Source organism: Oncorhynchus masou, chromosome 11 (genome assembly GCF_036934945.1).
Source record: "Oncorhynchus masou masou isolate Uvic2021 chromosome 11, UVic_Omas_1.1, whole genome shotgun sequence".
NCBI lineage: Eukaryota > Metazoa > Chordata > Actinopteri > Salmoniformes > Salmonidae > Oncorhynchus > Oncorhynchus masou.
In genome coordinates, this window is record NC_088222.1 from 66040 (window position 1) to 90892 (window position 24853).

The 24853-nt window shown below is 49.3% G+C and overlaps 2 protein-coding genes across 2 annotated transcripts in view; both read left to right on the forward strand.

The window, feature by feature from the left end:
• Positions 1-24853, forward strand: part of LOC135548932 (ciliary neurotrophic factor receptor subunit alpha-like) — a gene marked incomplete at its 5' end in the record, with an annotated part of 194123 nt that overhangs the window by 62346 nt on the left and 106924 nt on the right. The window lies entirely within an intron of this gene.
• Positions 13704-24853, forward strand: part of cntfr (ciliary neurotrophic factor receptor) — a 96763-nt gene continuing 85613 nt past the window's right edge. The window contains 1 exon segment of the mRNA XM_064977212.1: positions 13704-13770. Within this exon segment, the coding sequence (XP_064833284.1) occupies positions 13704-13770 (67 nt within the window).

Here is a 24853-nt window from a genome sequence, read left to right on the forward strand (position 1 = left end):
TCTTTGGGGGTGGTTAGAATGTCTGTCTTTGGGGGTGGTTAGAATGTCTGTCTTTGGGGGTGGTTGGAATGTCTGTCTTTGGGGGTGGTTGGAATGTCTGTCTTTGGGTGGTTAGAATGTGTGTCTTTGGGGTGGTTAGAATGTCTGTCTTTGGGGTGGTTAGAATGTGGGTGGTTAGAATGTGTGTCTTTGGGGTGGTTAGAATGTGTGTCTTTGGGGTTTTTGGAAGGTGTTTCTTTGGGTTGGTTAGAATGTCTGTCTTTGGGGTGGTTAGAATGTCTGTCTTTGGGGGTGGTTAGAATGTCTGTCTTTGGGTGGTTAGACTGTGTGTCTTTGGTGTGGTTAGAAGGTGGGTGGTTAGAATGTGCGTCTTTGGGGTGGTTAGATTGTGGGTGGTTATAATGTGTCTTTGGGTGGTTAGAATGTGTTTCTTTGGGGTGGTTAGAATGTGTGTCTTTGGGGTGGTTAGAATGTGGGTTGTTAGAATGTCTGTCTTTGGGGAGGTTAGAATGTCTGTCTTTGGGGTGGTTAGAATGTCTGTCTTTGGGGTGGTTAGAATGTCTGTCTTTGGGGTGGTGAGATTGTCTGTCTTTGGGGTGGTTAGAATGTCTGTCTTTGGGGTGGTGAGATTGTTTGTCTTTGGGGTGGTTAGAATGTGGGTGGTTAGAATGTCTGTCTTTGGGGGGGTTAGAATGTGTGTCTTTGGGGTGTTTGTAAGGTGTTTCTTTGGGGTGGTTAGAATGTCTGTCTTTGGGGTGGTTAGAATGTCTGTCTTTGGGGTGGTTAGAATGTGGGTGGTTAGAATGCCTGTCTTTGGGGGGGTTAGAATGTGTGTCTTTGCGGTGTTTGTAATGTGTTTCTTTGGGGTGGTTAGAATGTCTGTCTTTGGGGTTGTTAGAATGTCTTTCTTTGGGGTGGTTAGAATCTGTGTCTTTGGGTGATTAAAATGTGTGTCTTTGGGGTGGTTAGAATGTGGGTGGTTAGAATATCTGTCTTTGCGGTGGAAAGAATGTGTTTCTTTGGGGTGGTTAGAATGTGTGTCTTTGGGGTGGTTAGAATGTCTGTCTTTGGGGTGGTTAGAATGTGGGTGGTTAGAATGCCTGTCTTTGGGGGGGTTAGAATGTGTGTCTTTGGGGTGTTTGTAATGTGTTTCTTTGGGGTGGTTAGAATGTCTGTCTTTGGGGTGGTTAGAATGTCTGTCTTTGGGGTGGTTAGAATGTCTGTCTTTGGGGGTGGTTAGAATGTCTGTCTTTGGGGGTGGTTGGAATGTCTGTCTTTGGGGGTGGTTGGAATGTCTGTCTTTGGGTGGTTAGAATGTGTGTCTTTGGGGTGGTTAGAATGTCTGTCTTTGGGGTGGTTAGAATGTGGGTGGTTAGAATGTGTGTCTTTGGGGTGGTTAGAATGTGTGTCTTTGGGGTTTTTGGAAGGTGTTTCTTTGGGTTGGTTAGAATGTCTGTCTTTGGGGTGGTTAGAATGTCTGTCTTTGGGGTGGTTAGAATGTCTGTCTTTGGGTGGTTAGATGTGTGTCTTTGGTGTGGTTAGAAGGTGGGTGGTTAGAATGTGCGTCTTTGGGGTGGTTAGATTGTGGGTGGTTAGAATGTGTCTTTGGGTGGTTAGAATGTGTTTCTTTGGGGTGGTTAGAATGTGTGTCTTTGGGGTGGTTAGAATGTGGGTTGTTAGAATGTCTGTCTTTGGGGAGGTTAGAATGTCTGTCTTTGGGGTGGTTAGAATGTCTGTCTTTGGGGTGGTTAGAATGTCTGTCTTTGGGGTGGTGAGATTGTCTGTCTTTGGGGTGGTTAGAATGTCTGTCTTTGGGGTGGTGAGAATGTCTGTCTTTGGGGTGGTTAGAATGTGGGTGGTTAGAATGTCTGTCTTTGGGGGGGTTAGAATGTGTGTCTTTGGGGTGTTTGTAAGGTGTTTCTTTGGGGTGGTTAGAATGTCTGTCTTTGGGGTGGTTAGAATGTCTGTCTTTGGGGGTGGTTAGAATATCTGTCTTTGGGGGTGGTTAGAATGTCTGTCTTTGGGGGTGGTTAGAATGTCTGTCTTTGGGGGTGGTTGGAATGTCTGCCTTTGGGGGTGGTCGGAATGTCTGCCTTTGGGTGGTTAGAATGTGTGTCTTTGGGGTGGTTAGAATGTCTGTCTTTGGGGTGGTTAGAATGTGGGTGGTTAGAATGTGTGTCTTTGGGGTGGTTAGAATGTGTGTCTTTGGGGTGGTTAGAATGTGGTTTGTTAGAATGTCTTTCTTTGGGGTGGTTAGAATGTGTGTCTTTGGGTGGTTAGAATGTGTGTCTTTGGGTGGTTAGAATGTGTGTCTTTGGGTGGTTAGAATGTGTGTCTTTGGGTGGTTAGAATGTGTGTCTTTGGGGTGGTTAGAATGTGTGTCTTTGGGGTGGTTAGATTGTGGGTTGTTAGAATGTCTTTCTTTGGGGTGGTTAGAATGTGTGTCTTTGGGTGGTTAGAATGTGTGTCTTTGGGGTGGTTAGAATGTCTGTCTTTGGGGTGGTTTGAATGTGTGTCTTTGGGGTGGTTGGAATGTGTGTCTTTGGGGAGGTTAGAATGCCTGTCTTTGGGGTGGTTAGAATGTCTGTCTTTGGGGTGGTTAGAATGCTGGTGGTTAGAATGTGTCTTTGGGGTGGTTTGAATGTGTGTCTTTGGATTGGTTTGAATGTGTGTCTTTGGATTGGTTTGAATGTGTGTCTTTGGGGTGCTTAGAATGTGTGTCATTGGGGTGGTTAGAATGTGTGTCTTTGGGGTGGTTAGAATGTGTGTCTTTGGGGTGGTTAGAATGTATGTCTTTGGGGTGGTTAGAATGTGGGTGGTTAGAATGTCTGTCTTTGGGGTGGTTAGAATGTGTGTCTTTGGGGTGGTTAGAATAGATGTCTTTGGGTGGTTAGATTGTGGGTTGTTAGAATGTCTTTCTTTGGGGTGGTTAGAATCTGTGTCTTTGGGTGATTAAAATGTGTGTCTTTGGGGTGGTTTGTGGGTGGTTAGAATGTCTGTCTTTGGGTGGAAAGAATGTGTGTCTTTGGGGTGGTTAGAATGTGTGTCTTTGGGGTGGTTAGAATGTCTGTCTTTGGGGTGGTTAGAATGTGTGTCTTTGGGGTTAGAATGCCTGTCTTTGGGGGGGTTAGAATGTGTGTCTTTGCGGTGTTTGTAATGTGTTTCTTTGGGGTGGTTAGAATGTCTGTCTTTGGGGTTGTTAGAATGTCTTTCTTTGGGGTGGTTAGAATCTGTGTCTTTGGGTGATTAAAATGTGTGTCTTTGGGGTTGTTAGAATGTGGGTGGTTAGAATGTCTGTCTTTGCGGTGGAAAGAATGTGTTTCTTTGGGGTGGTTAGAATGTGTGTCTTTGGGGTGGTTAGAATGTCTGTCTTTGGGGTGGTTAGAATGTGGGTGGTTAGAATGCCTGTCTTTGGGGGGGTTAGAATGTGTGTCTTTGCGGTGTTTGTAATGTGTTTCTTTGGGGTGGTTAGAATGTCTGTCTTTGGGGTGGTTAGAATGTCTTATTTGGGGGTGGTTAGAATGTCTGTCTTTGGGGTGGTTAGAATGTCTGTCTTTGGGGGTGGTTGGAATGTCTGTCTTTGGGGTGGTTGGAATGTCTGTCTTTGGGTGGTTAGAATGTGTGTCTTTGGGGTGGTTAGAATGTCTGTCTTTGGGGTGGTTAGAATGTGGGTGGTTAGAATGTGTGTCTTTGGGGTGGTTAGAATGTGTGTCTTTGGGGTTTTTGGAAGGTGTTTCTTTGGGTTGGTTAGAATGTCTGTCTTTGGGGTGGTTAGAATGTCTGTCTTTGGGGTGGTTAGAATGTCTGTCTTTGGGTGGTTAGAATGTGTGTCTTTGGTGTGGTTAGAAGGTGTGGTTAGAATGTCTGTCTTTGGGGTGGTTAGATTGTGGGTGGTTAGAATGTGTCTTTGGGTGGTTAGAATGTGTGTCTTTGGGGTGGTTAGAATGTGTGTCTTTTGGTTAGAATGTGTTGTTAGAATGTCTGTCTTTGGGGTGGTTAGAATGTCTGTCTTTGGGGTGGTTAGAATGTCTGTCTTTGGGGTGGTTAGAATGTCTGTCTTTGGGGTGGTTAGAATGTCTGTCTTTGGGGTGGTTAGAATGTCTGTCTTTGGGGTGGTTAGAATGTGGGTGGTTAGAATGTCTGTCTTTGGGGTGGTTAGAATGTGTGTCTTTGGGGTGGTTAGAATGTTGTCTTTGGGGTGGTTAGAATGTCTGTCTTTGGGGTGGTTAGAATGTCTGTCTTTGGGGGTGGTTAGAATGTCTGTCTTTGGGGGTGGTTGGAATGTCTGTCTTTGGGTGGTTAGAATGTGTGTCTTTGGTGTGGTTAGAAGGTGTGTGGTTAGAATGTGCGTGTTTGGGGTGGTTAGAATGTGGGTGGTTAGAATGTGTGTCTTTGGGTGGTTAGAATGTGTGTCTTTGGGGTGGTTAGAATGTGTCTTTGGGGTGGTTAGAATGTGGGTTGTTAGAATGTCTGTCTTTGGGGAGGTTAGAATGTGTGTCTTTGGGGTGGAAAGAATGTGTGTCTTTGGGGTGGTTAGAATGATGTCTTTGGGTGGTTAGATTGTGGGTTGTTAGAATGTCTTTCTTTGGGGTGGTTAGAATCTGTGTCTTTGGGTGATTAGAATGTGTGTCTTTGGGGTGGTTAGAATGTGGGTGGTTAGAATGTCTGTCTTTGCGGTGGAAAGAATGTGTTTCTTTGGGGTGGTTAGAATGTGTGTCTTTGGGGTGGTTAGAATGTCTGTCTTTGGGGTGGTTAGAATGTGGGTGGTTAGAATGCCTGTCTTTGGGGGGGGTTAGAATGTGTCTTTGCGGTGTTTGTAATGTGTTTCTTTGGGGTGGTTAGAATGTCTGTCTTTGGGGTGGTTAGAATGTCTGTCTTTGGGGTGGTTAGAATGTCTGTCTTTGGGGTGGTTAGAATGTCTGTCTTTGGGGGTGGTTGGAATGTCTGTCTTTGGGGGTGGTTGGAATGTCTGTCTTTGGGTGGTTAGAATGTGTGTCTTTGGGGTGGTTAGAATGTCTGTCTTTGGGGTGGTTAGAATGTGGGTGGTTAGAATGTGTGTCTTTGGGGTGGTTAGAATGTGTGTCTTTGGGGTTCTTTGGGGTGGTTAGAATGTCTGTCTTTGGGGTGGTTAGAATGTCTGTCTTTGGGGTGGTTAGAATGTCTGTCTTTGGGTGGTTAGAATGTGTGTCTTTGGTGTGGTTAGAAGGTGGGTGGTTAGAATGTGCGTCTTTGGGGTGGTTAGATTGTGGGTGGTTAGAATGTGTCTTTGGGGTGGTTAGAATGTGTGTCTTTGGGGTGGTTAGAATGTGTGTCTTTGGGGTGGTTAGAATGTGGGTTGTTAGAATGTCTGTCTTTGGGGAGGTTAGAATGTCTGTCTTTGGGGTGGTTAGAATGTCTGTCTTTGGGGTGGTTAGAATGTCTGTCTTTGGGGTGGTGAGATTGTCTGTCTTTGGGGTGGTTAGAATGTCTGTCTTTGGGGTGGTTAGAATGTCTGTCTTTGGGGTGGTTAGAATGTCTGTCTTTGGGGTGGTTAGAATGTCTGTCTTTGGGGTGGTTAGAATGTCTGTCTTTGGGGTGGTTAGAATGTCTGTCTTTGGGGTGGTTAGAATGTGTGTCTTTGGGGTGGTTTGAATGTGTGTCTTTGGGGTGGTTAGAATGTGTGTCTTTGGGGTGGTTAGAATGTGTGTCTTTGGGGTGGTTAGAATGTGTGTCTTTGGGGTGGTTAGAATGTGTGTCTTTGGGGTGGTTAGAATGTGTGTCTTTGGGGTGGTTAGAATGTGTGTCTTTGGGGTTGGGTAGAATGTGTATCTTTGGGGTAGGTAGAATGTGTGTCTTTGGGGTGGTTAGAATGTGTGTCTTTGGGGTGGTTAGAATGTGTGTCTTTGGGGTGGTTAGCATGTCTGTCTTTGGGGTGGTTAGAATGTCTGTCTTTGGGGTGGTTAGATTGTCTGTCTTTGGGGTGGTTATAATGTGTGTCTTTGGGGTGGTTAGAATGTGTGTCTTTGGGGTGGTTAGAATGTGGGTGGTTAGAATGTGTCTTTGGGTGGTTAGAATGTGTGTCTTTGGGGAGGTTAGAATGTGTGTCTTTGGGGTGGAAAGAATGTGTGTCTTTGGGGTGGTTAGAATGTGTGTCTTTGGGGTGGTTAGAATGTCTGTCTTTGTGTGGGTAGAATGTGTGTCTTTGGGGTGGTTAGAATGTGTGTCTTTGGGGTGGTTAGAATGTGTGTCTTTGGGGTGGTTAGAATGTGTGTCTTTGGGGTGGTTAGAATGTGTGTTTTTGGGGTGGTTAGAATGTGTGTCTTTGTGGTGGTTAGAATGTGGGTTGTTAGAATGTCTGGTCTTTGGGGTGGAAAGAATGTGTGTCTTTGGGGTGGTTAGAATGTCTGTCTTTGGGGTGGTTAGAATGTCTGTCTTTGGTTAGGCTAGAATGTGTGTCTTTGGGGTGGGTAGAATGTGTGTCTTTGGGGTGGGTAGAATGTGTGTCTTTGGGGTGGGTAGAATGTGTGTTTTTGGGGAGATTAGAATGTGTGTCTTAGGGGTTGTTAGAATGTCTGTCTTTGGTGTGGTTAGAATGTCTGTCTTTGGGGTGGTTAGAATGTGTGTCTTTGTGTGGGTAGAGTGAGTGTCTTTGGGGTGGTTAGAATGTGTGTCTTTGGGGTGGTTAGAATGTCTGTCTTTGGGGTGGTGAGAATGTCTGTCTTTGGGGTGGTTAGAATGTGTGTCTTTGGGGTGGTTAGAATGTCTGTCTTTGTGTGGGTAGAATGTGTGTCTTTGGGGTGGTTAGAATGTGTGTCTTTGGGGTGGTTGGAATGTGTGTCTTTGGGGTGGTTAGAATGTTTGTCTTTGGGATGGTTAGAATGTTTGTCTTTAGGTTGGTTAGAATGTGTGTCTTCGGGGTGGTTAGAATGTCTGTCTTTGGGGTGGGTAGAATGTCTGTCTTTGGGGTGGTTAGAATGTGTGTCTTTGGGGTGGTTAGAATGTGTGTCTTTGGGGTGGTTAGAATGTGTGTCTTTGGGGTGGGTAGAATGTGTGTCTTTGGGGTGGTTAGAATGTGTGTCTTTGGGGTGGTTAGAATGTGTGTCTTAGGGGTGGTTAGAATGTGTGTCTTTGTGTGGGTAGAATGTGTGTATTTGGGGTGGTTAGAATGTCTGTCTTTGGGGTGGTTTGAATGTCTGTCTTTGGGGTGGTTTGAATGTCTGTCTTTGGGGTGGTTTGAATGTCTGTCTTTGGGGTGGTTAGAATGTGTGTCTTTGTGTGGTTAGAATGTGTGTCTTTGGTGTGGTTAGAATGTGTGTCTTTGTGGTGGTTAGAATATGTGTCTTTGGGGTGGTTAGAATGTGTGTTTTTGGGGTGGTTAGAATGTGTGTCTTTGGGGTGGTTAGAATGTGGGTTGTTAGAATGTCTGTCTTTGGGGTGGAAAGAATGTGTGTCTTTGGGGTGGTTAGAATGTCTGTCTTTGGGGTGGTTAGAATGTCTGTCTTTGGTTAGGTAAGAATGTGTGTCTTTGGGGTTGTTAGAATGTGTGTCTTTGGGGTGGTTAGAATGTCTGTCTTTGGGGTGGTTAGAATGTCTGTCTTTGGGGTGGTTAGAATGTGTGTCTTTGGGGTGGTTAGAATGTGTGTCTTTGGGGTGGTTAGAATGTGTGTCTTTGGGGTGGTTAGAATGTGTGTCTTTGGGGTGTTTAGAATGTGTGTCTTTGGGGTGGTTAGAATATGTGTCTTTGGGGTGGTTAGAATGTGTGTCTTTGGGGTGGTTAGAATGTGTGTCTTTGGGGTGGTTAGAATGTGGGTTGTTAGAATGTCTGTCTTTGGGGTGGAAAGAATGTGTGTCTTTGGGGTGGTTAGAATGTCTGTCTTTGGGGTGGTTAGAATGTCTGTCTTTGGTTTGTTTAGAATGAGTAACTTTGGGGTTGTTAGAATGTGTGTCTTTGGGGTGGTTAGAATGTCTGTCTTTGGGGTGGTTAGAATGTCTGTCTTTGGGGTGGTTAGAATGTCTGTCTTTGGGGTGGTTAGAATGTGTGTCTTTGGGGTGGTTAGAATGTGTGTCTTTGGGGTGGTTAGAATGTGTGTCTTTGGGGTGGGTAGAATGTGTATCTTTGGGGTGGGTAGAATGTGTGTCTTTGGGGTGGTTAGAATGTGTCTTTGGGGTGGTTAGAATGTCTGTCTTTGGGGTGGTTAGAATGTCTGTCTTGGGTGGTTAGAATGTCTGCCTTTGAAGTGGTTATAATGTGTGTCTTTGGGGTGGTTAGAATGTCTGTCTTTGGGGTGGTTAGTATGTCTGTCTTTGGGGTGGTTAGAATGTCTGTCTTGGGTGGTTAGAATGTCTCCCTTTTGTGTGGTTAGAATGTGTGTCTTTGGGGTGGTTACAATGTCTGTCTTTGGGGTGGTTAGTATGTCTGTCTTTGGGGTGGTTAGAATGTCTGTCTTGGGTTTTTAGAATGTGTGTCTTTGGGGTGGTTAGAATGTCTGTCTTTGGGGTGGTTAGAATGTCTGTCTTTGGGGTGGTTAGAATGTCTGTCTTTGGGGTGGTTAGAATGTCTGTCTTGGGTGGTTAGAATGTGTGGCTTTGGGGTGGTTAGAATGTGGGTGGTTAGAATGTGTTTCTTAGGGGTGGTTAAAATGTGTGTCTTTGGGGAGGTTGGAATGTCTTTCTTTGGTTGGTTAGATTGTCTGTCTTTGGGGTGGTTATAATGTGTGTCTTTGTGTGGTTAGAATGTGTGTCTTTGGGGTGGTTAGAATGTGTGTCTTTTGGGTGGTTAGAATGTGTGTCTTTGGGGTGGTTAGAATGTGTGTCTTTGGGGTGGTTAGAATGTGTGTCTTTGGGGTGGTTAGAATGTCTGTCTTTGGGGTGGTTAGATTGTCTGTCTTTGGGGTGGTTATAATGTGTGTCTTTGGGGTGGTTAGAATGTGTGTCTTTGGGGTGGTTTGAATGTCTGTCTTTGGGGTGGTTAGAATGTGTGTCTTTGGGGTGGTTAGAATGTGTGTCTTTGGGGTGGTTAGAATGTGTGTCTTTGGGTGGTTAGAATGTGTGTCGTTGGGTGGTTAGAATGTGTGTGTTTGGGTGGTTAGAATGTGTGTCTTTGGGGTGGTTAGAATGTGTGTCTTTGGGTGGTTAGAATGTGTGTCTTTGGGGTGGTTAGAATGTGTGTGTTTGGGCTGTTTTGAATGTCTGTCTTCGGGTGGTTAGAATGTGTTTCATTGGGGTGGTTAGAATGTGTCTTTGGGGTTTGTCTATTATCTGTGGTTCCCTGGGCCGTGTGTTGTGCTGGTCTGGAGGTACTGGTGATTGCATGGATGATATGTGTACTTTTGTCCTGACCAGGGGGCTGTGTCTTGTACATCAAGCTGTCTCTCTACAGAAACAGGAGATAGACTAGTGTCCTGTCCAGGGGGTGTCCTGTACATCAAGATGTCTCTCTACAGAAACAGGAGATAGGCTAGTGCCCTACGGGCCGTTCTGGCTCAGCCACAGCTTACTTACTATGGAGAGTATGCAGTGGAGTTCATGACTGAAAGTTTGCTCTGTCATACTTCCTGATTGGCAGAGTGAGGCCTCTCTTGCCCTCGTTCAGAGCTATAGCAAGGTCCCCTGCGGTGGAGCTTAGATGAGGAATGCCTCCCAGAGGACAGGAAGCGTGATGGGAATGTTATACAGAGTGGTGGGAATGTTATACAGAGTGGTGGGAATGTTATACAGAGTGGTGGGAATGTTATACATAGTGGTGGGAATGTTACAGAGTGGTGGGAATGATACAGTGGTGGGAATGTTACACAGAATGATATGAATGTTACACAGAGTTGTGGGAATGTTACACAGAGTGCTGGGAATGTTACACAGAATGGTGGGAATGTTACACAGAGTTGTGGGAATGTTACACAGAGTGCTGGGAATGTTACACAGAGTGCTGGGAATGTTACACAGAGTGCTGGGAATGTTACACAGAGTGCTGGGAATGTTACACAGTATGATATAAATGTTACCCAGAGTGGTGGAAATGTTCCACAGAGTGGTTGGAATGTCCCTTTGCAGTGAGGTACAGTATACATGAGTATGCATGACATTACTACAAAGACACTGTTAACAAGTACACAGCCTCTGTGGAGTGAGTAGGGATGTCATCCCATTGCTCCTGCTCTGTTCAAGGAACACAACTTAATGGACCTATTGATCTGCCTCTATATGACTAATGAAAGGGACCTGCTGCTCAGAATAAATCACTACAAAGAAACAACACAATTCCCATTCATTCACAACAATGTTTTTCACTTCCTCTTTCCCCTCTGATGTGGTCAGTCTGTAGCGTAACGTTTCCAGTAATCAATAAAGTTATTCAATGTTCTTCAACTTTTAAGTGTTGTGGAATTTGTGAAGTTAGATTGATTGATGCCAATAAATCCTGATTTATCTGAGTACTTAGACATGAGCGAAGCAGGCAATTGAGTTGAAGCTGATTAGATTGAGATGCCCTCAATTGGAGTGTTGGTTCAATGAGTGAGATTGAGATGGGTGGAACTTCAGGGTGGTATGATCTGATGGGTGGACCTTCAGGGTGGTATGATCTGATGGGTGGAACTTCAGGGTGGTATGATCTGATGGGTGGAACTTCAGGGTGGTATGATCTGATGGGTGGAACTTCAGGGTGGTATGATCTGATGGGTGGAACTTCAGGGTGGTATGATCTGATGGGTGGAACTTCAGGGTGGTATGATCTGTAGTTATCCTCTGGAGAATGTGTTCGGCTGTGTTCAGAATCTGATTGACTGAGATGCCCCAAACTACTGACTGTCAGAATGTTGGTTAATTGGGTGCGATTGAGACGGGATGAGTCGAGAGGGAGTGGAGAGAGAGTGGATGTAGAGTGGAGAGAGAGTGGATGTGGAGTGGAGGAGAGTGGAGAGGGAGTGGAGGAGAGTGGAGGGGGAATGGAGGAGAGTGGAGAGGGAGTGGAGGAGGAGTGGAGGGGGAGTGGAGGAGAGTGGAGAGAGAGTGGAGGGGGGATGGAGGTGGAGTCGAGAGGGAGTGGATGTGGAGTGGATGTGGAGTGGAGGGGAGTGGAGAGGGAGTGGAGGAGAGTGGAGAGAGAGTGGAGGGGGAATGGAGGTGGAGTCGAGAGGGAGTGGAGAGAGAGTGGAGAGAGAGTGGATGTGGAGTGGAGGGGGAGTGGAGGAGAGTGGAGAGGGAGTGGAGGAGAGTGGAGGAGAGGAGAGTGGAGGGGGAATGGAGGTGGAGTCGAGAGGGAGTGGAGGAGAGTGGATGTGGAGTGGAGGAGAGTGGAGGAGAGGAGAGTGGAGGGGGAGTGGAGTGGATGAGGGTGGAGGGGGACTGGAGGGGAGTGGAGGAGTGGAGGAGAGTGGAGGGGGAGTGGAGTGTGGAGAGGGAGTAGGGAGAGGGAGTGTGGAGGGAGTGGAGTGGGGAGTGGAGGAGAGTGGAGGAGAGTGGAGGAGTGGAGGAGAGTGGAGGACTGGAGGAGAGTGGAGGGGGAGTGGAGGGGATGAGGGAGGGAGTGGAGGGAGTAGAGTGGAGGAGTGGAGTGGATGAGGGTGGAGGGGGACTGTAGGGGAGTGGAGGAGAGGAGAGTGGAGGGGGAGTGGTGAGAGTGGAGGAGAGTGGATGTGGAGTGGTGAGAGTGGAGGAGAGTGGAGGGGGAGTGGAGGAGAGGAGAGTGGAGGGAGGGTGGAGGGGGACTGTAGGGGAGTGGAGGGAGGAGAGTGGAGAGTGGAGGGGGAGAGGGAGGGATGAGGGTGGAGGGGGAGAGGGAGGGAGTGGGGGGGAGGGAGTGGAGGGAGGAGAGTGAAGGGGAGTGGAGGGAGTGAAGGAGGGAGTGGAGGGGGAGTTGAGGAGAGTGGAGGAGAGTGGATGTGGAGTGGTGAGAGTGGAGGAGAGTGGATGTGGAGTGGTGAGAGTGGAGGAGAGTGGAGGGGGAGTGGAGGAGAGGAGAGTGGAGGGAGGGTGGAGGGGGACTGTAGGGGAGTGGAGGAGAGGAGAGTGGAGGGGGAGTGTAGGAGTGTGGAGAGGGAGGAGAGGAGAGGGAGTGGAGGAGAGGAGAGGAGGGAGTGGAGGGGGAGTTGAGGAGAGTGGAGGGAGTGGAGGAGAGGAGAGTGAAGAGGGACTGGAGGAGAGTGAAGGAGGGAGTGGAGGGGGAGTTGAGGAGAGTGGAGGAGAGTGGAGGAGGGAGTGAAGGGGGAGTGGAGGAGAGGAGAGTGGAGGAAAAGAGAGTGGAGGGGTAGTGGAGGAGTGTGGAGGAGAGAAGAGTGGAGGGGGAGTGGAGGAGGGTTTGGAGGGGAAAGTGGAGGAGGGAGGGAGTGTAGGGGAAGTTAAGTGGAGGGGAGAGGAGTGGAGGGGGAGTGGAGGAGTGTGGAGAGCGAGTGGAGGAGAGGAGAGTGTAGAGGGACTGGAGGAGGGAGGGGAGGGGGAGTGGAGGAGGGATTGGAGGGGCGGTTGAGGAGAGTGGAGGAGGGAGTGGAGGGGAAGTTAAGTGGAGGGGAGGGGAGTGGAGGGTGAGTGGAGGAGAGTGGAGGAGAGTGGATGGGTAGTGGGGGAGGAGTTGAGGAGAGTGGAGGGGGAGTGGAGGAGAGTGGAAGGGGAGTGGGCAGGCATTTTCTTACAGTGAGGTCCTTGATGATCTTCTTGGCCTTCCTTTGACAAAGGGTGCTATAGATGTCCTGGAGAGCGGGCAGCTTAATCAATCAAATGTATTTATAGAGCCCTTCTTACATCAGTTGATGTCACAAAGTGCTGTACAGAAACCCAGCCTAAAACCCCAAACAGCAAGCAATGCAGTTGTAGAAGCACACTCGCTATGGAAACTCCCTAGAAATGCAAAAACCTAGGAATGAACCTAGAGATGAACCAGGCTATGAGGGTTGGCCTTCTTCTGGCTGTGCCGGATGGAGATTATAACAGAACATGGCCAAGATGTTCAAATGTTCATAAATGACCAGCTTGGCCAAATAATAATAATCACAGCGGTTGTCGAGGGTTCAACAGGTCAGCACCTCAGGAGTAAATGTCAGTTGGCTTTTCATAGCCAATCTTTCAGAGTATCTCTACCGCTCCTGCTGTATCTAGAGAGTTGATACCAGCAGGTCTGGGACAGGTAGCACGTCCAGTGAACTGGTCAGGGTTCCATAGCCGCAAGCAGAACAGTTGAAACTGGAGCAGCAGCAGCACGACCAGGTGGACTGGGGACAACAAGTAGTCATCATGCCAGGTAGTCCTGAGGCATGGTCCTAGGGCTCAGGTCCTCCGAGAGAGAAATTAATAAATAGAGAGAGAAAGAAAGAAAGAAAATAAGAGAAAGAGAGAGGGAATTCGAGAGAGCATACTTAAATTCACACAGGACACCGGATAAGACAGGAGAAATATTCCAGATATGACAGACTGACCCCAGCCCCCTGACACAATCTACTGCAGCATAAATACTGGAGGCTGAGACAGGAGGGGTTGGAGGACACCGTGGCCCCATACAACGATACCCCCGGACAGGGCCAAACAGGCAGGACATAACCCCAACCACTTTGCCAAAGCACAGCCCCCACACCACTAGAGGGATATTTTCAACCACCAACTTACCATCCTGAGACAAGGCTGAGTATAGCCCACGAAGATTCCCCCCATGGCACAACAAAAGGGGGGGGCGCCAACCCGGACAGGAAGATCCGTGACTCAACCCACTCAAGTGACGCACCCCTCCTAGGGACGACATGGAAGAGCATCAGCAAGCCAGTGACTCAGCCCCTGTCATAGGGTTAGAGGCAGAGAATCCCAGAGGCGAGAGGGGATCCGGCCAGGCAGAGACAGCAAGTGCAGTTCGTTGCTCCAGTGCCTTTCCGTTCACCTTCACACCCCTGGGCCAGACTACACTCAATCATGTGACGCACTGAAGAGATGAGTCTTCAGTAAAGACTTAAAGGTTGAGACCGTCTCTCACATGGGTAGGCAGACCATTCCATACAAATGGAGCTTTATAGGAGAAAGCCCTGCCTCCAGCTGTTTGCTTAGAAATTCTAGGGACAGTAAGGAGGCTTGCGTCTTGTGACCGTAGCGTACGTGTAGGTATGTACGGCAGGACCAAATCAGAAAGATCGGTATGAGCAAGCCCATGTAATGCTTTGTAGGTTAGCAGTAAAACCTTGAAGCCGTGTTTAGCACTAACTGAAGTTTATTTAGTGCTTTATCCGGGTCGCCAGAAAGTAGAGCATTGCAGTAGTCTAACCTAGAAGTGACAAAAGCATGGATGAATTTTTCTGCATCATTTTTGGACAGAAAGTTCCTGATTTTTGCAATGTTACGAAGATGAAAAAAAGCTGTCCTTGAAACAGTCTTTATATGTTCGTCAAAAGAGAGATCAGGGTCCAGAGTAATGCCGAGGTCCTTCACAATTTTATTTGAGACGACTGTACAACCATTAAGATTAATTGTCCGATTCAACAGAAGATTCTGTTACTTGGGACCGAGAACAAGCATCTCTGTTTTGTCCAAGTTGAAAAGTAGAACATTTGCAGCCATCCACTTCCTTATGTCTGAAACACAGGCTTCCAGGGAGGGCAATATTGGGGCTTCGCCATGTTTCATCAAAATGTACAGCTGTGTGTCATCTGCACAGCAGTGAAAGTTAACATCATGTTTCCAAATTACCAAATTACCAAGAAGTAAGATATATAGTGAAAACAATAGTGGTCCTAAAACGGAACCTTGAGGAACACTGACATTTACAGTTGATTTGTCAGAGGACAAACCATCCACAGAGACAAACTGATATCTTTCCGACATATAAGATCTAAACCAGGCCAGTCCGTGTAGACCAATTTGTGTTTCCAATCTCTCCAAAATAATGTTCTGTTCGATTATTTAAATTTTTAATGTCACCTTTATTTAACCAGGTAAGCTAGTTGAGAACAAGTGCTCGTTTACAACTGAGACCTGGCCAAGATAACGCAAAGCATCGCGACACCAACAACAACACAGTTACACATGTAATAAACAAACATACAGTCAATAATACAATAGAAAATAATATTAAGTCGAAACATTTTTGCAATACGTTCCAGTCATTGGCAGCAGAGAACTGGAAGGAAAGGTGGCCAAAGGGGGTGTTGGCTTTGGGGATGATCAGTGAGCTATACCTGCTGGAACGTGTGCTACGGGTGGGTGTTATTATCGTGACCAGTGAGCTGAGATAAGGTGGAGCTTTACCTAGCATAGACTTATAGATGACCTGAAGCCAGTGGGTCTGGCGACGAATATGTTGCGTGGGCCAGCCGACTAGAGCATACAGGTCGCAGTGGTGGGTGGTATAAGGGGCTTTGGTGACAAAATGGATGGCACTGTGATAGACTGCATCCAGTTTGCTGAGTAGAGTATTGAAAGCTATTTTGTAGATGACATCGCCGAAGTTGAGGATCGGTAAGATAGTCAGTTTTACGAGGGTATGTTTTGGTGGTGTGAGTGAAGGAGGCTTTGTTGCTAAGTAGGAAGCCAATTCTAGATTTAATTTTGGATTGGATGTGTTTAATATGAGTCTGGAAGGAGAGTTTACAGTCTAGCCAGACACCTAGGTATTTGTAGTTGACCACGTATTCAGTCAGAACCGTACAGAGTAGTGATGCTGGTCGGGCGGGCAGGGTGCGGGCAGCAAACGGTTGAAAAGCATGCATTTGGTTTTACTAGCGTTTAAGAGCAGTTGGAGGCCACGGAAGGAGTGTTGTATGGCATTGAAGCTCGTTTGGTGGTTAGTTAACTTCAGTGTCCAAAGACGGGCCGGAAGTATACAGAATGGTGTCGTCTGCGTAGAGGTGGATCAGAGTGTCCAGAGCAACATAGTTGATATATACAGAGAAAAGAGACAGCCCGAGAATTGAACCCTGTGTTTCACCCTTAGAGACTGCCAGAGGTTGATGGTATCAAAAGCAGCACTAAGGTCTAATAGAGAACATATGTAGAGCCTTAATACCGTAGATGTAGTGGTATAGGAAGCTTAATACAGTAGAGGTAATAGACAACTTTTGCAGTAATTACAGCTGCAAGTCTCTTGTGGTATGTTTCTATAAGCTTGGCACATCTAGCCACTGGGATGTTTGCTCATTCTTCAAGGCAAAACTGTTCCAGCTCCTTCAGGTTGGATGGGTTCCGCTGGTGTACAGCAATCTTTAATTAAGTCATACCACAGATTCTCAATTGGATTGAGGTCTGCACTTTGACTAGGCCATTCCAATACATTTAAATGCTTCCCTTAAATAAACCACTCGAGTGTTGCTTTAGAACTATGCTTAGGGTCATTGTTCTGCTGGAAGGTGAACCTTCGTCCCAGTCGCAAATCTCTGGAAGACTGACGCAGGTTTCCCTCAAGAATTTCACAGTATTTAGCGCCTTCCATCATTCATTTCTGACCAGTTTCCCAGTCCAGCCAATGAAAACCATCCCCACCGCATACTGCTGCCACCACCATGGTTCTCAGAGTGATGAGAGGTGTAGCTTCTTCCATATGTTAAGAGAGTCTCCCACATGCCTTTTGGCAAACACCAAATCTTTTTTTTCTTTTTTTTCTTGAAAATATGTATTTTCTTCCAGCCACTCTTCCGTAAAGCCCAGCTCTGTGGAGAGTACGGCTTAATGTGGTCTTATGGACAGATACTCCAATCTCTGCTGTGGAGCTTTGCAGCTCCTTCAGGGTTATCATTGGTTTCTGTTGCCTCTCTGATTAGTGCCCTCCTTGCCTGGTTCGTGAGTTATGGTGGGTGGCCCTCTCTTGGCAGTTTTGTTGTGGTGCCATTTTCTTTCCATTTTTTGATAATGGATTTAATGGTACTCCGTGGGATGTTCAAAGTTGCTAATATTTTTTTATAACCCAACCCTGATCTGTACTTCTCCAGAATTTGTCCCTGACCTGTTTGGAGAGCTCCTTGGTCTTCATGGTGCCGCTTGCTTGGTGGTGCCGCTTGCTTGGTGGTGCCGCTTGCTTGGTGGTGTTGCAGACTCTGAACAGGTGTATATATACTGAGATCATGTGACAGATCATGTGACACTTAGATTGCACACAGGTGGACTTTATTTGACTAATGATGTAACTTCTGAAGGTAATTGGTTGCACCAGATCTTATTTACTTGGCCAGGTCGCAGTTGCAAATGAGAACTTGTTCTCAACTAGCCTACCTGGTTAAATAAAGGTGAAATAAAAAGTAAAAAAAATAGGGGCTTCATAGTAAAGGGGGTGAATGGTAATGCATTCACCACTTTTTTGTTTTTGTTTTGAGAACTTTTTGAAACAAGGCATTTTTTTTAATTTCACTTCACCAGTTAGGACTATTTTGTGTCCGTTATATGAAATCCAAATCCTGGGGTGCTGGGGTGATGGGGTGATGTGGTGATGTGATGATGTGGTGATGTGGTGATGTGGTGATGTGGTGATGTGGTCCTGTGGTGATGTGGTGATGTGGTGATGTGGTCCTGTGGTGATGTGGTGATGTGGTGATGTGGTCCTGTGGTGATGTGGTGATGTGGTGATGTGGTCCTGTGGTGATGTGGTGTCCTGTGGTGATGGGGGTGATGGGGTCCTGTGGTGATGGTGTGATGTGGTGATGTGGTCCTGTGGTGATGGTGGTCCTGTGGTGATGTGGTGATGTGGTGATGTGGTCCTGTGGTGATGTGGTGATGTGGTGATGTGGTCCTGTGGTGATGTGGTGATGTGGTGATGTGGTCCTGTGGTGATGTGGTGATGTGGTGATGTGGTCCTGTGGTGATGGGGTGATGTGGTGATGGGGTGATGTGGTGATGTGGTCCTGTGGTGATGTGGTGATGTGGTCCTGTGGTGATGTGGTGATGTGGTGATGGGGTCCTGTGGTGATGTGGTGATGTGGTCCTGTGGTGATGGTGGTCCTGTGGTGATGGGTGCTGGGGTGATGGGGTCCTGTGGTGATGTGGTGATGTGGTGATGGGGTCCTGTGGTGATGGTGATGTGGTGATGGGGTCCTGTGGTGATGGTGGTCCTGTGGTGATGTGGTGATGTGGTGATGGGGTCCTGTGGTGATGTGGTGATGTGGTGATGTGGTCCTGTGGTGATGTGGTGATGTGGTGATGTGGTCCTGTGGTGATGTGGTGATGTGGTGATGGGGTCCTGTGGTGATGTGGTCCTGTGGTGATGTGGTGATGTGGTGATGGGGTCCTGTGGTGATGTGGTGATGTGGTGATGTGGTCCTGTGGTGATGTGGTGATGTGGTGATGTGGTCCTGTGGTGATGTGGTGATGTGGTCCTGTGGTGATGGGGTGATGTGGTGATGGGGTGATGTGGTGATGTGGTCCTGTGGTGATGTGGTGATGTGGTCCTGTGGTGATGTGGTGATGTGGTGATGGGGTCCTGTGGTGATGTGGTGATGTGGTCCTGTGGTGATGGGGTGATGTGGCGCTGGGGTGATGTGGTGCTGGGGTGATGGGGTCCTGTGGTGATGTGGTGATGTGGTGATGGGGTCCTGTGGTGATGTGGTCCTGTGGTGATGTGGTGATGTGGTGATGGGGTCCTGTGGTGATGTGGTGATGTGGCGCTGGGGTGATGTGGTGCTGGGGTGATGGGGTCCTGTGGTGATGTGGTCCTGTGGTGATGTGGTCCTGTGGTGATGTGGTGATGGGGTCCTGTGGTGATGTGGTGATGTGGTGATGTGGTCCTGTGGTGATGTGGTGATGTGGTCCTGTGGTGATGTGGTGATGTGGTGATGGGGTCCTGTGGTGATGTGGTGATGTGGTGATGTGGTCCTGTGGTGATGTGGTGATGGTGTCCTGTGGTGATGGGGTGATGTGGTGATGTGGTGATGTGGTGATGTGGTCCTGTGGTGATGTGGTGATGTGGTGATGGGGTCCTGTGGTGATGTGGTGATGTGGTGATGTGGTCCTGTGGTCCTGTGGTGATGGGGTGATGTGGTCCTGTGGTGATGTGGTGATGTGGTGATGGGGTCCTGTGGTGATGGGGTCCTGTGGTGATGGGGTCCTGTGGTGATGGGGTGATGTGGTCCTGTGGTGATGTGGTCCTGTGGTGATGTGGTGATGTGGTCCTGTGGTGATGTGGTGATGTGGTCCTGTGGTGATGTGGTCCTGTGGTGATGTGGAGATGTGGTGATGGGGTCCTGTGGTGATGTGGTCCTGTGGTGATGTGGAGATGTGGTGATGTGGTCCTGTGGTGATGTGGTCCTGTGGTGATGTGGTGATGTGGTCCTGTGGTGATGTGGTCCTGTGGTGATGTGGAGATGTGGTGATGGGGTCCTGTGGTGATGGGGTCCTGTGGTGATGGGGTCCTGTGGTGATGGGGTCCTGTGGTCCTGTGGTGATGTGGTCCTGTGGTGATGTGGTCCTGTGGTCCTGTGGTGATGGGGTCCTGTGGTCCTGTGGTCCTGTGGTCCTGTGGTGATGGGGTCCTGTGGTGATGGGGTCCTGTGGTGATGGGGTCCTGTGGTCCTGTGGTGATGGGGTCCTGTGGTGATGGGGTCCTGTGGTGATGGGTCCTGTGGTGATGGGGTCCTGTGGTCCTGTGGTGATGGGGTCCTGTGGTCCTGTGGTGATGGGGTCCTGTGGTCCTGTGGTCCTGTGGTCCTGTGGTGATGGGGTCCTGTGGTGATGGGGTCCTGTGGTGATGGGGTCCTGTGGTCCTGTGGTGATGGGGTCCTGTGGTGATGGGGTCCTGTGGTGATGGGGTCCTGTGGTGATGGGGTCCTGTGGTCCTGTGGTGATGTGGTGATGTGGTCCTGTGGTGATGTGGTGATGGGGTCCTGTGGTGATGTGGTGATGGGGTCCTGTGGTGATGGGGTCCTGTGGTCCTGTGGTGATGGGGTCCTGTGGTGATGGGGTGATGGGGTGATGTGGTGATGGGGTGATGTGGTGATGTGGTGATGTGGTCCTGTGGTCCTGTGGTGATGTGGTGATGTGGTCCTGTGGTGATGGGGTCCTGTGGTCCTGTGGTGATGGGATGATGTGGTCCTGTGGTGATGTGGTGATGTGGTGATGGGGTCCTGTGGTCCTGTGGTGATGGGGTGATGTGGTGATGTGGTGATGGGGTGATGTGGTGATGTGGTGATGGGGTCCTGTGGTCCTGTGGTGATGGGATGATGTGGTCCTGTGGTGATGTGGTGATGTGGTGATGGGGTCCTGTGGTCCTGTGGTGATGTGGTGATGTGGTCCTGTGGTGATGGGGTGATGGGGTGATGTGGTGATGGGGTGATGTGGTGATGGGGTCCTGTGGTGATGTGGTCCTGTGGAGATGTGGTGATGTGGTCCTGTGGAGATGTGGTGATGTGGTGATGTGGTGATGTGGTGATGTGGTCCTGTGGAGATGTGGTGATGTGGTCCTGTGGAGATGTGGTGATGTGGTGATGTGGTGATGTGGTGATGTGGTCCTGTGGTCCTGTGGTGATGTGGTGATGTGGTCCTGGGGTCCTGTGGTGATGTGGTGATGTGGTCCTGTGGTGATGTGGTGATGTGGAGATGGGGTACTGTGGTGATGTGGTGATGTGGAGATGGGGTACTGTGGTGATGTGGTCCTGTTTAGATGGGCTGATGTGGTGATGTGGTGATGTGGTGATGTGGTCCTGTGGTGATGTGGTGATGTGGTCCTGTGGTGATGTGGTGATGTGGTGCTGTGGTCCTGTGGAGATGTGGTGATGTGGTCCTGTTTAGATGTGGTGATGTGGTGATGTGGTGATGTGGTGATGTGGTGATGTGGTCCTGTGGTGATGTGGTCCTGTGGTGATGTGGTCCTGTGGTGATGTGGTGATGTGGTGATGTGGTCCTGTGGTGATGTGGTCCTGTGGTGATGTGGTGATGTGGTCCTGTGGTGATGTGGTCCTGTGGTGATGTGGTGATGTGGTGATGTGGTCCTGTGGTGATGTGGTGATGTGGTGATGTGGTGATGTGGTCCTGTGGTGATGTGGTCCTGTGGTGATGTGGTCCTGTGGTGATGTGGTGATGTGGAGATGGGGTGATGTGGTGATGTGGAGATGGGGTACTGTGGTGATGTGGTGATGTGGAGATGATGTGGTGATGTGGTCCTGTGGTGATGGGGTGATGTGGTGATGTGGATGATGTGGTGATGTGGTCCTGTGGTGATGGGGTCCTGTGGTGATGTGGTCCTGTGGTGATGTGGTGATGTGGTGATGTGGTCCTGTGGTGATGTGGTGATGTGGAGATGGGGTACTGTGGTGATGTGGAGATGTGGAGATGTGGTGATGTGGTGATGTGGTGATGTGGTGATGGGGTACTGTGGTGATGTGGAGATGTGGAGATGTGGTCCTGTGGTGATGTGGAGATGTGGAGATGGGGTACTGTGGTGATGTGGAGATGTGGAGATGTGGTCCTGTGGTGATGTGGAGATGTGGTGATGGGGTCCTGTGGTGATGTGGTGATGTGGTCCTGTGGTGATGTAGTGATGTGGAGATGGGGTACTGTGGTGATGTGGAGATGTGGAGATGTGGTCCTGTGGTGATGTGGAGATGTGGTGATGGGGTCCTGTGGTGATGTGGTCCTGTGGTGATGTGGTGATGTGGTGATGTGGTCCTGTGGTGATGTGGTGATGTGGTGATGGGGTACTGTGGTGATGTGGTGATGTGGAGATGTGGTGATGTGGAGATGTGGTGATGTGGTCCTGTGGTGATGTGGTCCTGTGGTGATGTGGTGATGGGGTGATGTTGTGATGTGGTGATGTGGTGATGGGGTCCTGTGGTGATGTGGTGATGTGGTGATGTGGTCCTGTGGTGATGTGGTGATGTGGTCCTGTGGTGATGTAGTGATGTGGAGATGGGGTACTGTGGTGATGTGGAGATGTGGAGATGTGGTCCTGTGGTGATGTGGAGATGTGGTGATGGGGTCCTGTGGTGATGTGGTCCTGTGGTGATGTGGTGATGTGGTGATGTGGTCCTGTGGTGATGTGGTGATGTGGTGATGGGGTACTGTGGTGATGTGGTGATGTGGAGATGTGGTGATGTGGAGATGTGGTGATGTGGTCCTGTGGTGATGTGGTCCTGTGGTGATGTGGTGATGGGGTGATGTTGTGATGTGGTGATGTGGTGATGGGGTCCTGTGGTGATGTGGTCCTGTGGTGATGTGGAGATGTGGTGATGTGGTGATGTGGTCCTGTGGTGATGTGGTGATGGGGTACTGTGGTGATGTGGAGATGTGGAGATGTGGTCCTGTGGTGATGTGGTGATGTGGTGATGGTGTACTGTGGTGATGTGGAGAATTGGTGATGTGGTGATGTGGTGATGTGGTGATGGGGTACTGTGGTGATGTGGAGATGTGGAGATGTGGTGATGTGGAGATGTGGTGATGTGGTCCTGTGGTGATGTGGTCCTGTGGTGATGTGGTGATGGGGTGATGTTGTGATGTGGTGATGTGGTGATGGGGTCCTGTGGTGATGTGGTCCTGTGGTGATGTGGAGATGTGGTGATGTGGTGATGTGGTCCTGTGGTGATGTGGTGATGGGGTACTGTGTAGATGTGGTGATGTGGTGATGTGGAGATGTGGTGATGTGGTCCTGTGGTGATGTGGTGATGGGGTGATGTGGTGATGTGGTGATGTGGTGATGGGGTCCTGTGGTGATGTGGAGATGTGGTCCTGTGGTGATGTGGTCCTGTGGTGATGTGGTCCTGTGGTGATGTGGAGATGTGGTGATGTGGTGATGTGGTGATATGGTGATGGGGTCCTTTGGTGATGTGATGATGTGGTGATGTGGTGATGTGGTGATGGGGTCCTTTGGTGATGTGGTGATGGGGTCCTGTGGTGCTGTGGTGATGTGGTCCTGTGGAGATGTGGTGATGGGGTGATGTGGTGATGGGGTGATGTGGTGCTGTGGTGATGTGGTGCTGGGGAGATGTGGTGCTGTGGTGATGTAGTGCTGGGGTGATGTGGTGCTGGGATGATGTGGTGCTGGGATGATGTGGTGATGTGGTGCTGTGATGATGTGGTGATGTGGTGCTGTGGTGATGTAGTGCTGGGGTGATGTGGTGCTGGGATGATGTGGTGATGTGGTCCTGGGATGATGTGGTGATGTGGTCCTGTGGTGATGTGGTGATGTGGTCCTGTGGTGATGTGGTGATGTGGTCCTGTGGTCCTGTGGTGATGTGGTGATGTGGTGATGTGGTGATGTGGTGATGTGGTCCTGTGGTGCTGTGGTCCTGTGGAGATGTGGTGATGTGGTGATGTGGTCCTGTGGTCCTGGGGTGATGTGGTGATGTGGAGATGTGGTGATGTGGTCCTGTGGTGATGGGGTCCTGTGGTGATGTGGTCCTGTGGTGATGTGGTGATGTGGTGATGTGGTCCTGTGGTGATGTGGTGATGTGGAGATGGGGTACTGTGGTGATGTGGAGATGTGGTGATGTGGTCCTGTGGTCCTGGGGTGATGTGGTGATGTGGAGATGTGGTGATGTGGTGCTGAGGTGATGTGGTCCTGTGGTGATGTGGAGATGGGGTACTGTGGTGATGTGGAGATGGGGTACTGTGGTGATGTGGAGATGGGGTACTGTGGTGATGTGGTGATGTGGAGATGGGGTACTGTGGTGATGTGGTCCTGTGGTCCTGGGGTGATGTGGTGATGTGGAGATGTGGTGATGTGGTCCTGTGGTGATGGGGTCCTGTGGTGATGTGGTCCTGTGGTGATGTGGTGATGTGGTGATGTGGTCCTGTGGTGATGTGGTGATGTGGAGATGGGGTACTGTGGTGATGTGGAGATGTGGAGATGTGGTGATGTGGTGATGGGGTACTGTGGTGATGTGGAGATGTGGAGATGTGGTCCTGTGGTGATGTGGTGATGTGGAGATGGGGTACTGTGGTGATGTGGAGATGTGGAGATGTGGTCCTGTGGTGATGTGGAGATGTGGTGATGGGGTCCTGTGGTGATGTGGTCCTGTGGTGATGTGGTGATGTGGTGATGTGGTGATGTGGTCCTGTGGTGATGTGGTGATGTGGAGATGGGGTACTGTGGTGATGTGGAGATGTGGAGATGTGGTGATGTGGAGATGTGGTGATGTGGTGATGGGGTACTGTGGTGATGTTGTGATGTGGAGATGTGGTGATGTGGTGATGGGGTACTGTGGTGATGTGGAGAATTGGTGATGTGGTGATGTGGAGATGTGGAGATGTGGTGATGTGGAGATGTGGTGATGTGGTCCTGTGGTGATGTGGTCCTGTGGTGATGTGGTGATGTGGTGATGTGGTGATGGGGTCCTGTGGTGATGTGGTCCTGTGGTGATGTGGAGATGTGGTGATGTGGTGATGTGGTCCTGTGGTGATGTGGTGATGGGGTACTGTGGTGATGTGGAGATGTGGAGATGTGGTGATGTGGAGATGTGGTGATGTGGAGATGTGGTGATGTGGTCCTGTGGTGATGTGGTCCTGTGGTGATGTGGTGATGGGGTGATGTGGTGATGTGGTGATGTGGTGATGGGGTCCTGTGGTGATGTGGTCCTGTGGTGATGTGGAGATGTGGTCCTGTGGTGATGTGGTCCTGTGGTGATGTGGTCCTGTGGTGATGTGGTCCTGTGGTGATGTGGTCCTGTGGTGATGTGGTCCTGTGGTGATGTGGAGATGTGGTGATGTGGTGATGTGGTGATGGGGTCCTTTGGTGATGTGGTGATGTGGTGATGTGGTGATGGGGTCCTTTGGTGATGTGGTGATGTGGTGATGTGGTGATGTGGTGATGGGGTCCTTTGGTGATGTGGTGATGGGGTCCTGTGGTCCTGTGGTGATGTGGTCCTGTGGAGATGTGGTGATGGGGTGATGTGGTCCTGTGGAGATGTGGTGATGGGGTGATGTGGTGCTGTGGTGATGTGGTGCTGGGGAGATGTGGTGCTGTGGTGATGTAGTGCTGGGGTGATGTGGTGCT